A 13546-nucleotide genomic window follows, 5' to 3' on the forward strand; every position below is an offset into this window, starting at 1 on the left:
AGGGTTGACCTTAAAATGTTACGGACAGACGTCAATCACTAATCACATGAAATAAATGATAATCTTCAGAAATTACTTTGTCAAAGCAACAAAATAACTAGGGATTTATAATGATGGTGAAAACTTGGAGACATTTTGGGATTATGTGGGTTAAAATCTTCCTAGAAGTGACAAAAGGGTTGACATAGGCTGAATATTGGCACTTCAGCAAGCCTGTATTCATATAAAAAAATCTGGTTTATTGAATTCTCCATGTGTTCTATATTAAAGGGCACTTCATTTAATATAACATTCTTTTAAAATTCAATATTGGTGCACAATTTCTACTTATAATATCAAAGAAAAGGCACTATATTTGTGGAGCGACCCTCTAACAAATATAAATGAGAGCTACAGTCTTGATAGTTTGAGCACATCAACATCAAACATATCACTGTGTAAGTGTGTGAAGCCCCCTATAACAGTTATGTACCATACCTATTTGTTATTTGGTTACAAACAAATAATAAAACAAAAACAATAGGGTTCCTGCATCTTTGGTGCTAAGAACCCTAAATAGGTGTGATGCAAAACTAACTGTAAACCTGACTGTGTGTTCATGTTCCTGAATCCCGGCTAACAAAAACGAATCCTTAGAACATACGTAGCCTATCAGGTTCCAGGGATGTCATCTGGTTTCTCTCTCTAGCAGAATGGGTAGTAAACAGTGACACCATAACAACCATCTGTTATATATTAGTGCTGTGGTAAATATGTACTCAGTGAGGAGGTAACCTTCAAGCAATTCATTTGAACCACACAGAGAGCAACAACTTTTCAACATGCACATACATTATTCTTGACTCAAAGCATTTTTGAATGTAATTTTCAACAGTAAAAGCTACTGTAGACCTGCTGTAAGGCTCACTGAGCATAGCGCTCTCTTTTCTCTCTCGCCTCTCTCTGTATAGCCACATATATACCTGCCGCTAACATGCGTCCTTTATCTCGATCTTGTCCACATTCTGATTGTGCCCATATTTCAGAAATGTGTCAACACATTGTATTCAAATGTGGCTCATATCTTTCCACTATGTTCGCATTGTGACCAGATTTCCTGGTCCCTCTCTGTAAGCAAATTATTTAACAGCTACTCTTTCAAAATATTATGTGTTTATTTATTTTAAGACACATATTAAGACACATATTGATGCCATAAGTCAATGGTCCCATTGGGCACACACTGGTTGAATCAACGTATTTCCACTTAATTTCAATGAAATTACGTTGAACCAACGTGGAATAGACGTGGGTGCTACCTTTCAATGATTTTAGAAGGTGCAATAATAATGTTTTAAATGGTTTCACTGTCCATATCTGTATACACTTGTAAGATATCCGGACGCAATGCGTGCCTGACTACTTCCAGAGGTGGTCAGGAAGATTGACGACTTCCAGAGGTGGTCAGGAAGATCGAATCACAATCAGATCACAATGCAACTTTTAATCGTCTACACCTGTCCTAAAATGTGGACAGATCAGGACAAAGGATTAATGTTAGAACCAGGTATAAACGGGGCTTCTCTCTCTGCTACCCTATAAAGATAAATCAATGAAAGAGCGGATTGCAGGTGACAGATGCACTATTACACACTCCAGGTGGGTCCTTCTTCAGATAAAGGACCTGGTGAGAGATAACCCCCCTCCCCCTTCCCCCCTCCTCCATCCCTGATCTGCCCTTTCACCACAGACAAAGGAATCGCTCGGGAGCTTTTGAGGAAGCAGACAAGTCGTGTCCTAACTCTTTCTCTCTCTTTCGCTCTCTCTCTTTCTCTCAAATCAATTCAAAGAGCTTTATTGGCATGGGTGCACATGTTTACATTGCCAAAGCAAGTGGAATAGACAATAAACAAAAAGAGAAATAAAGAAGGGAAATAAACAATCATAAATGATCAGTAAATATTACACTCACAAAGGTTTTACAATAATATAGACATTTCAAATGTTATATTGTTAGCTATGTTGTAACAATGTGAAAATAGTTGAAGTATGAAAGGCGGAAATAAATTAACTGATAAATATTGGTTGTATTTACAGTGGTATTTGTTCTCCACTGGTTGCCCTTTTCTTGTGGCAACAGATCACATATCTTGCTGCTGTGGTGGTATACTGTGGAATTTCACATAATCACACAATTCTTTGTGTTTCTGTGTAATCTGAGGGAAATATAGAGGATTATTGTGTCTCAAATAAAATTTTACAGTGAAATGCTTACCTACGAGCCCCTAACCAACAATGCAGTTTTTTTTAAAGAGCAGCAGTCAAATAACAATAGCAAGACTATATACAGTGGGGCAAAAAAAGTATTTAGTCAGCCACCAATTGTGCAAGTTCTCCCACTTAAAAAGATGAGAGAGGCCTGTAATTTTCATCATAGGTACACTTCAACTATGACAGACAAAATGAGAAAAAACAATCCAGAAAATCACATTGTAGGATTTTTTATGAATTTATATGCAAATTATGGTGGAAAATAAGTATTTGGTCACCTACAAACAAGCAAGATTTCTGGCTCTCACAGACCTGTAACTTCTTCTTTATGAGCCTCCTCTGTCCTCCACTCGTTACCTGTATTAATGGAACCTGTTTGAACTTGTTATCAGTATAAAAGACACCTTTCCACAACCTCAAACAGTCACACTCCAAACTCCACTATGGCCAAGACCAAAGAGCTGTCAAAGGACACCAGAAACAAAATTGTAGACCTGCACCAGGCTGGGAAGACTGAATCTGCAATAGGTAAGCAGCTTGGTTTGAAGAAATCAACTGTGGGAGCAATTATTAGGAAATGGAAAACATACAAGACCACTGATAATCTCCCTCGATCTGGGGCTCCACGCAAGATCTCACCCCGTGGGGTCAAAATGATCACAAGAACGGTGAGCAAAAATCCCAGAACCACACGGGGGGACCTAGTGAATGACCTGCAGAGAGCTGGGACCAAAGTAACAAAGCCTACCATCAGTAACACACTACGCCGCCAGGGACTCAAATCCTGCAGTGCCAGACTTGTCCCCCTGCTTAAGCCAGTACATGTCCAGGCCCGTCTGAAGTTTGCTAGAGAGCATTTGAATGATCCAGAAGAAGATTGGGAGAATGTCATATGGTCAGATGAAACCAAAATATAACTTTTTGGTAAAAACTCAACTCGTCTTGTTTGGAGGACAAAGAATGCTGAGTTGCATCCAAAGAACACCATACCTAATGTGAAGCATGGGGGTGGAAACATCATGCTTTGGGGTTGTTTTTCTGCAAAGGGACCAGGACGACTGATCTGTGTAAAGCAAAGAATGAATGGGGCCATGTATCGTGAGATTTTGAGTGAAAACCTCCTTCCATCAGCAAGGGCATTGAAGATGAAACGTGGCTGGGTCTTTCAGCATGACAATGATCCCAAATACACCGCCCGGGCAACGAAGGAGTGGCTTTGTAAGAAGCATTTCAAGGTCCTGGAGTAGCCTAGCTAGTCTCCAGATCTCAACCCCATAGAAAATCTTTGGAGGAAGTTGAAAGTCTGTGTTGCCCAGCAACAGCCCCAAAACATCACTGCTCTAGAGGAGATCTGCATGGAGGAAGGGGCCAAAATACCAGCAACAGTGTGTGAAAACCTTGTGAAGACGTACAGAAAACATTTGACCTCTGTCATTGCCAACAAAGGGTGTATAACAAAGTATTGAGATACACTTTTGTTATTGACCAAATACTTATTTTCCACCATAATTTGCAAATAAATTCCTTAAAAATCCTACAATGTGATTTTCTGGATTTTTTTTCTCATTTTGTCTGTCATAGTTGAAGTGTACCTATGATGAAAATTACAGGCCTCTCTCATCTTTTTAAGTGGGAGAACTTGCACAATTGGTGGCTGACTAAATACTTTTTTGCCCCACTGTACAGGGGGCTACCGGTACAGAGTCAATATGCATGGGAACCGGTTAGTTGAGGTAATATGTACATGAAGGTAGAGTTATTAAAGTGACTATGCATAGATGATAACAACAGAGAGTAAAAGAGGGGGCAATGCAAATAGTCTGGGTAGCCATTTTATTAGGTGTTCAAGAGTCTTATTGCTTGGGGGTAGAAGCTGTTTAGAAGCCTCTTGGATATGGCTTGGGGGTAGAATCTGTTCAGAAGCCTCTTGGATATGGCTTGGGGGTAGAAGCTGTTTAGAAGCCTCTTGGATATGGCTTGCGGGAAGAAGCTGTTTAGAAGTCTCTTGGATATGGCTTGAGGGAAGAAGCTGTTTAGAAGCCTCTTGGATATGGCTTGGGGGTAGAAGCTGTTTAGAAGCCTCTTGGATATGGCTTGGGGGTAGAAGCTGTTTTAGAAGCCTCTTGGATATGGCTTGGGGGTAGAAGCTGTTCAGAAGCCTCTTGGATATGGCTTGGGGGTAGAAGCTGCTTAGAAGCCTCTTGGATATGACTTGTGGGAAGAAGCTGTTTAGAAGCCTCTTGGATATGGCTTGGGGGAAGAAGCTGTTTAGAAGCCTCTTGGATATGGCTTGGGGGTAGAAGCTGTTTAGAAGCCTCTTGGATATGGCTTGCGGGAAGAAGCTGTTTAGAAGTCTCTTGGATATGGCTTGAGGGAAGAAGCTGTTTAGAAGCCTCTTGGATATGGCTTGGGGGTAGAAGCTGTTTAGAAGCCTCTTGGATATGGCTTGGGGGTAGAAGCTGTTTTAGAAGCCTCTTGGATATGGCTTGGGGGTAGAAGCTGTTCAGAAGCCTCTTGGATATGGCTTGGGGGTAGAAGCTGTTTAGAAGCCTCTTGGATATGGCTTGGGGGAAGAAGCTGTTTAGAAGCCTCTTGGATATGGCTTGGGGGAAGAAGCTGTTTAGAAGCCTCTTGGATATGGCTTGGGGGTAGAAGCTGTTTAGAAGCCTCTTGGACCTAGACTTGGCTGTCCGGTACCGCTGTGCACCACTCGGGAGCCAGATGTTTTCTCCTCTGTCCTCCACTCGTTACCTGTATTAATGGAACCTGTTTGAACTTGTTATCAGTATAAAAGACACCTTTCCACAACCTCAAACAGTCACACTCCAAACTCCACTATGGCCAAGACCAAAGAGCTGTCAAAGGACACCAGAAACAAAATTGTAGACCTGCACCAGGCTGGGAAGACTGAATCTGCAATAGGTAAGCAGCTTGGTTTGAAGAAATCAACTGTGGGAGCAATTATTAGGAAATGGAAAACATACAAGACCACTGATAATCTCCCTCGATCTGGGGCTCCACGCAAGATCTCACCCCGTGGGGTCAAAATGATCACAAGAACGGTGAGCAAAAATCCCAGAACCACACGGGGGGACCTAGTGAATGACCTGCAGAGAGCTGGGACCAAAGTAACAAAGCCTACCATCAGTAACACACTACGCCGCCAGGGACTCAAATCCTGCAGTGCCAGACTTGTCCCCCTGCTTAAGCCAGTACATGTCCAGGCCCGTCTGAAGTTTGCTAGAGAGCATTTGAATGATCCAGAAGAAGATTGGGAGAATGTCATATGGTCAGATGAAACCAAAATATAACTTTTTGGTAAAAACTCAACTCGTCTTGTTTGGAGGACAAAGAATGCTGAGTTGCATCCAAAGAACACCATACCTAATGTGAAGCATGGGGGTGGAAACATCATGCTTTGGGGTTGTTTTTCTGCAAAGGGACCAGGACGACTGATCTGTGTAAAGCAAAGAATGAATGGGGCCATGTATCGTGAGATTTTGAGTGAAAACCTCCTTCCATCAGCAAGGGCATTGAAGATGAAACGTGGCTGGGTCTTTCAGCATGACAATGATCCCAAATACACCGCCCGGGCAACGAAGGAGTGGCTTTGTAAGAAGCATTTCAAGGTCCTGGAGTAGCCTAGCTAGTCTCCAGATCTCAACCCCATAGAAAATCTTTGGAGGAAGTTGAAAGTCTGTGTTGCCCAGCAACAGCCCCAAAACATCACTGCTCTAGAGGAGATCTGCATGGAGGAAGGGGCCAAAATACCAGCAACAGTGTGTGAAAACCTTGTGAAGACGTACAGAAAACATTTGACCTCTGTCATTGCCAACAAAGGGTGTATAACAAAGTATTGAGATACACTTTTGTTATTGACCAAATACTTATTTTCCACCATAATTTGCAAATAAATTCCTTAAAAATCCTACAATGTGATTTTCTGGATTTTTTTTCTCATTTTGTCTGTCATAGTTGAAGTGTACCTATGATGAAAATTACAGGCCTCTCTCATCTTTTTAAGTGGGAGAACTTGCACAATTGGTGGCTGACTAAATACTTTTTTGCCCCACTGTACAGGGGGCTACCGGTACAGAGTCAATATGCATGGGAACCGGTTAGTTGAGGTAATATGTACATGAAGGTAGAGTTATTAAAGTGACTATGCATAGATGATAACAACAGAGAGTAAAAGAGGGGGCAATGCAAATAGTCTGGGTAGCCATTTTATTAGGTGTTCAAGAGTCTTATTGCTTGGGGGTAGAAGCTGTTTAGAAGCCTCTTGGATATGGCTTGGGGGTAGAATCTGTTCAGAAGCCTCTTGGATATGGCTTGGGGGTAGAAGCTGTTTAAAAGCCTCTTGGATATGGCTTGCGGGAAGAAGCTGTTTAGAAGTCTCTTGGATATGGCTTGAGGGAAGAAGCTGTTTAGAAGCCTCTTGGATATGGCTTGGGGGTAGAAGCTGTTTAGAAGCCTCTTGGATATGGCTTGGGGGTAGAAGCTGTTTTAGAAGCCTCTTGGATATGGCTTGGGGGTAGAAGCTGTTCAGAAGCCTCTTGGATATGGCTTGGGGGTAGAAGCTGCTTAGAAGCCTCTTGGATATGACTTGTGGGAAGAAGCTGTTTAGAAGCCTCTTGGATATGGCTTGGGGGAAGAAGCTGTTTAGAAGCCTCTTGGATATGGCTTGGGGGTAGAAGCTGTTTAGAAGCCTCTTGGATATGGCTTGCGGGAAGAAGCTGTTTAGAAGTCTCTTGGATATGGCTTGAGGGAAGAAGCTGTTTAGAAGCCTCTTGGATATGGCTTGGGGGTAGAAGCTGTTTAGAAGCCTCTTGGATATGGCTTGGGGGTAGAAGCTGTTTTAGAAGCCTCTTGGATATGGCTTGGGGGTAGAAGCTGTTCAGAAGCCTCTTGGATATGGCTTGGGGGTAGAAGCTGTTTAGAAGCCTCTTGGATATGGCTTGGGGGAAGAAGCTGTTTAGAAGCCTCTTGGATATGGCTTGGGGGAAGAAGCTGTTTAGAAGCCTCTTGGATATGGCTTGGGGGTAGAAGCTGTTTAGAAGCCTCTTGGACCTAGACTTGGCTGTCCGGTACCGCTGTGCACCACTCGGGAGCCAGATGTTTTTGCAATTTACAAATAAAAAATATGAATAATTATAAAAATAAAAAAGCATTAGTGTTTAGTGAGTCTGTCAGATCAGAGGCAATAGGGATGACCAGGGATTTTCTCTTAATAAGTGTGTGAATTGGACCCTTTTCCTGTCCTGCTAAGCATTCAAAATTCTATTTAGGAATCTAGTGAAGTAAAAATTGTCAAATATAACTAGTAAAGTACAAATAACCCCAAAAACTACTTAAATAAAAATACTTTGAAGTACTACTTAAGTACTTTACCACCACTGTCATGACGTTGTCTGAAATGAATTAACATTTTTGTTGGCTAATTGTTTTCTGTGTCAGGTATGCGTACATGACTGTAAAGGAGTCAGGTTCAGGAGAGCAGGTATTGGGTAGCCAACAGAGCCTTTTATTTAGGCGAACCAAAACCACACGGCAAAGTGAACACGAAATAATAATACAGGTTAACATAACCCAGCGCAACAGACTAACGTGCGCATAACATGAAACAGAATAAACAATACCACACAAAGACATGGGGGAAACAGAGGGTTAAATACACAACACATAATGAGGGAAATGAGAACCAGGTGTGTGGGAAAACAAGACAAGACAAATGGAAAATGAAAAATGGATCGGCGATGGCTAGAAGACCAGCGACTTCGCCCGCTGAGCATCGCCCAAACAAGGAGAGGCATCAACTTTGGCAGAAGTCGTGACATTCTGGTAGATGTCCACACTATTTTCCTTCCACCTATAGCATTTCTTAATAGTATGCAGATTCTTCGACTTTGATGCCTCATGATTGAGTATTGCTCTGTTCAAGAAGACTGATTTTGCTGTGATCTGATAGAGGTGTCAGTGGTCTGACTGTGAACTCTCTGAGATACTCTGGGTTGAGGTCAGTGATAAACTAGTCTACAGTACAGCTGCCAAGGCATGAGCTGTAGGTCTACCTATTGTGAGAGTCCCCTCGAAGCCTACCGTTGACTATGTACAGACCCAGTGTGTGACAGAACTGCAGGAGTTGTGACCCGTTTTTGTTGGTTGTTTTGTCGTAGTTGTGTCTAGGGGGGATATTGTGGAAGGAATGCTGTTTTACTGGAATAATGAGTGAAGGTGATAATCGTGACTGGCGACTTGCAGGCCCTGAAGCCCAGCGTGAAGACTCAATCACATTTTTTATGACATTGTTTGGATGGCTGACCATTTGTGGGCTAACACAGGGTTCAAACACACCTTATCTGTGGTTTTCTCCAGTGCGGGACGTTCCCATGCAATTCCTGGGGTCACTGATGCCAGAAGAGGAATGAAATAGACTAAATTAATGTTACTGTGTGAATGAAATTGTCATGTTTGCATTGTTTCAAGAGTTTATAAAGAGCTATGACTTATTGTATATTTAATTGTACTGCAAGTGCTATGGATTTATTGTTACAGGGAAGCTGTATTATTTTGTTTGTTGGACGGGGATAGTTCAAAGAGGAGTGACACAGAGGTGCGCTCCTATCATTTAAATTGATTAGATAAGAATCTGGGTGTGTTGTTCCTGTCTTTGTTTTTACGAGTAAAGTGCAAAGAAATGCTAATTCAGGTTGGGGGTGAGTTTCTGCTTGAATTTGGTTAAAAGGGCAGTGAATTTTCTCATACTTTGAGAACATTCACTGTCTTCTTGGTAAGCAACTCCAGTGTGGATTTGGCCTTGTGTTTTAGGTTATTGTCCTGCTGAAAAGAGAATTCATCACCCAGTGTCTGATAGAAAGCAGACTGAACCAGGTTTTCCTATAGGATTTTGCCTGTGCTTAGCTCCATTCCATTTATTTGTTATCCTGAAAACCCCCCCAGTCCTTAACAATTACAAGCATGCTCAGTACATGATGCACTCACCACTATGCTTGAAAATATGAAGAGTGGTAATGTGTTGTATTGGATTCAAAGGACGTTGGTGGCACCTTAATTGGGGAGGACGGGCTCCTGGTAATGGCTGGAGCGGAATAATAAAAATGGTATCAAATGCATTTAACACATGGTTTCCATGTGTTTGATACCATTTAATTTCCTCCATTCCAGCCATTATTATGAGCCATCCCTCAGCAGTATCCATTGGTTGGATTTGTCCCAAACACAACACTGTCTTGAGGACCAAAAGTTTATTGCCCTGCCAATTGTTTTACCGTATTACTTTAGTGCCTCATTGCAAACAGGATGCATGTTTTGGAATATTTGTATCTTGTACAGGCGTCCTTCCTTTCCCTCTGTCATTTAGGTTAGTATTATGGAGTAACTACATTGTTGTTGTTCCAGCCTCAGTTTTCTCCTTACACAGCCATTCAACTCTGAAACTATTTTAAAGTCACAATTGGCCTCACGGTGAAATCACGGAGTGGTTTCCTTTCTCTCCGGCAACTGAGTTAGGAAGGACGCCTGAATATCTGTAGTGACTGGGTGTATTGATACACCATCCAAAATGTAATTAATAACTTCACCATGCTCAAAGGGATATTCAATGTATGCTTTTTTTTTACCCATCTACCAATAGGTGCTCTTCTTTGAGAGGCATTGGAAAACATCCCTGTTCTTTGTGGTTGAATCTGTGTTTGAAAGTCCATGCAACTGATTATGTGACTCGTTAAGCATATGTTTACTCCTGAACTTATTTAGGCTTGCCATAACAGAGGTTGAATACTTATTGAATCAAAACCGTTGAGCATTTCATTTGTCATTCATTTGTAAAATGAATTTAATCAATTTTAAATATAGGCTGTAATACAATATAGGCTGTAATACAACAAAATGTGGAAAAAGTCAAGGGGTGTGAATACTTTCTCAAGGCACTGTAGGCAGCACACAGGAGGAATTTTTTCTCTGTTGAGATTATTTCCATATTTATTTCTAACCAGATGTAATATGTTCCTGTTTTTATTATTTAATTGAGAGGGTTAGGTCTGCTCTATACCAAATTAGCATACTGTCACGATCGTCGTATGGAGTAGACCAAAGCGCAGCGTGGTTAGAATACATTCCTCTTTATTTAATGAAGAACACCAAGAACACTTAAACAAAAACAACAAAACAAATAAGATGAACGTGACCGCTATATAAACAATGTGCTAATGTGCAACATAACATAGACAATAACTCACGAAATACCCAAAGAAGATGGCTGCCTAAATATGGTTCCCAATCAGAGACAACGATAAACACCTGCCTCTAATTGAGAACCAATCTACGCAACCATAGACCAACATAAACACCTAGATGAAAATAACCCCATAAATCTACAAAAACCCCTAGACAGTACAAACACCATAGAATGAGACAAAAACACACATATCACCCATGTCACACCCTGACCTAACCAAAATAATAAAGAAAACAAAGAATACTAAGGTCAGGGCGTAACAGTACCCTCCCACAAAGGTGCAGACTCTGGCCGCAAAAACCTAATCTAAAAGGGAGGGTCCGGGTGGGCCTCTTTCACGGCGGCGGCTCGGGTGCTGGACGTGGACCCCACTCCACCATAGTCTTAGTCCGCTTTTGTGGCCTCCTAGGAACGGCGACCCTCGCCACCAACCTAGGACTGGCAACCCTACTAAAGGGCCCTACTGGACTGAGGTGCAGCTCCGGACTGAGGGGCAGCTCCGGACTGAGAGGCAGCTCCGGACTGAGAGGCAGCTCCGGACTGAAGGGCAGCTCCGGACTGACTGACGGCTCTGGAAGCTCCTGGCTGGCTGACGGCTCTGGCAGCTCCTGGCTGGCTGACGGCTCTGGCAGCTCAGGACAGACGGCTCAGGACAGACTGGCGGCTCTGGCGGCTCAGGACAGACGGGAGACTCTGGCCGCTCAGGACAGACGGGAGACTCTGGCCGCTCAGGACAGACGGGAGACTCTGGCCGCTCAGGACAGACGGGAGACTCTGGCCGCTCAGGACAGACGGGAGACTCTGGCCGCTCAGGACAGACGGGAGACTCTGGCCGCTCAGGACAGACGGGAGACTCTGGCCGCTCAGGACAGACGGGAGACTCTGGCCGCTCAGGACAGACGGGAGACTCTGGCCGCTCAGGACAGACGGGAGACTCTGGCCGCTCAGAACAGACGGGAGACTCTGGCCGCTCAGGACAGACGGGAGACTCTGGCGGCTCAGGACAGAAGGGAGACTCTGGCGGCTCAGGACAGACGAGGTGCACTGTAGGCCTGGGCCGGCACTGGTGGTACTGGGCCGAGAACACGCACCTCAGGGCGAGTGCGGGGAGGAGGAACAGGGCGTACTGGGCTCTGGAGATGCACAGGAAGCCTGGTGCGGGGAGCTGCCACCGGAGGGATGGTGCGTGGAGGTGGCACTGGATAGACCGGACCGTGAAGGCGCACTGGAGCTCAGGGGCCTGCACAACCTTACCTGGTTGGATGCTCCCCGTAGCTGGTTTACCTGCTACCTGGTTGGATGCTCCCCGGGCTGTGCAGGCGAACCGGGGACACCATGCGTACGGCTGGTGCCATGTAGCCGGCTTCATGGCACCTGGCTCGATGCCCACTCTAGCCCGGCTGGAATGTACCGCACCGGACTATGTACAGGCACTGGGGAAACTGTACGCTCCACCGCATCCACCGCATAACACGGTGCCTGCCCGGTCCCCCTCTCTCTCCGGTAAGCACAGGAAGTTGGCGCAGGTCTCCTACCTGGCTTCGCCACACTCCCTGTGTGCCTCCCCCCAAGAAATTTTGGGGCTGTCTCTCGGGTTTCCAGCCGCTCTGCCGTGCTAGCTCCTCATAATGCCGCCTCTCTGCTTTCGCTGTCTCCAGCTCTGCTCTGGGGCGGCAATCTTCCCCTGGCTGCTCCCAGGGTCTTTTGCCGTCCAAAATCTCCTCCCAAGTCCATTTCTCCAAATATTGCTGCCTATCCTGCTGTTGCTGCTGCTGCCAGTTACCACGCCGCTTGGTCCTTGGTTGGTGGGTTATTCTGTCATGATCGTCGTATGGAGTAGACCAAAGCGCAGCGTGGTTAGAATACATTCCTCTTTGTTTAATGAAGAACACCAAGAACACTTAAAAAAAAACAACAAAACAAATAAGACGAACGTGACCGCTATATAAACAATGTGCTAATGTGCAACATAACATAGACAATAACCCACAAAATACCCAAAGAAGATGGCTGCCTAAATATGGTTCCCAATCAGAGACAACGATAAACACCTGCCTCTAATTGAGAACCATCTAGGCAAGCATAGACCAACATAAACACTTAGATGAAAATAACCCCATAAATCTACAAAAAACCCTAGACAGTAGAAACACCCTAGAATGAGACAAAAACACACATTTCACCCATGTCACACCCTGACCTAACCAAAATAATAAAGAAAACAAAGAATACTAAGGTCAGGGCGTGACACATACCCCCTGAGTCTCTTCCCTGTTTCACACCAGGTCATTTGGTGGATGGGACTACCATCTTTGTACCATGTTTCTTGTAGGATGACAATGTCTGTATTTCCTGATTTCTTTGGTGGTCTGGGTTCCTGCTCTTTAGTCCAATGGCAGATCTTGTATATTCCAGGATGAAATAGTCAAGGCTTTGTGTTACACAGTGTCCAGTGTTGTTATTTGCGTGGTTTAGGTCTCGGACCACTAGGTGTGAGCTGAGCATCTGGTGCATGCCTCTTAGGCTGCAGGATGTGGCTTGGGCGGGTGTATTAGTGGGGGTTGGGCCTGTTGCTCGGCTTACAGCCTTTCGCTCTCTCTTTCTCTCTAACTCTCTCATTCTCTTCAATACAGCAAAGAACAGAGATAACACTCTCTGGGTGTGGTGCATTTGCTGAAACTTAAAAAAGCAGAGTCATGCTATCTTGCTGTAGCTTTTTAGCTCCTCTCTGGGGCCAGAGCTCAGGGAGAACAGCCAACATGGGATTGCACTGTTGCCCTGCTCAACCAACTCAGTAAAATTCATCAAGAAAGGATCAAGGATTTCCCTTATTGAAACCTTGTGATACGATTTATCTTCTACATCAGTGTTTTTCCTAATAGTTTCTTCCCCTCCTCGTTTTCTCTTTCAGTAATTCATTTCTCTTTCACTACTTGTAAGGCAAGTGGCCATAATCAAAGGACTGGAAAAAGGAAATGTATGTCACCATAAATTGAATTTGAGCGAAGTGTGGTAATCTTGGGATTATGGAATGGAAAA

General features: G+C 44.0%; 1 protein-coding gene across 3 annotated transcripts; it reads right to left on the reverse strand.

Moving 5' to 3' along the window:
* Positions 1-10375: 10375 nt before the first annotated feature.
* Positions 10376-13122, reverse strand: LOC118965375 (uncharacterized). Of its 3 annotated transcripts, XR_016497097.1 has the most exons (3): positions 12763-13060; positions 10620-12322; positions 10376-10569 (listed from the first exon to the last, which is right to left on the reverse strand). XR_016497097.1 is itself a non-coding variant. In XM_090240304.1 (2 exons), the coding sequence occupies exon 2, from the start codon at positions 11874-11876 to the stop codon at positions 10968-10970; it is 909 nt and encodes a 302-aa protein (XP_090096430.1). In that variant the 5' UTR covers positions 11877-12322; positions 12763-13060; the 3' UTR covers positions 10376-10967. The 3 variants fall into 3 exon arrangements, 1 of the variants encoding a protein (XP_090096430.1); XR_005052700.2 differs by having other exon boundaries at positions 10620-13122; XM_090240304.1 differs by having other exon boundaries at positions 10376-12322.
* Between the last annotated feature and the right edge of the window lie 424 nt (positions 13123-13546).

Source organism: Oncorhynchus mykiss, chromosome 7 (genome assembly GCF_057628025.1).
Source record: "Oncorhynchus mykiss isolate SJ-2025 chromosome 7, ASM5762802v1, whole genome shotgun sequence".
In the NCBI taxonomy this organism is placed as follows: domain Eukaryota; kingdom Metazoa; phylum Chordata; class Actinopteri; order Salmoniformes; family Salmonidae; genus Oncorhynchus; species Oncorhynchus mykiss.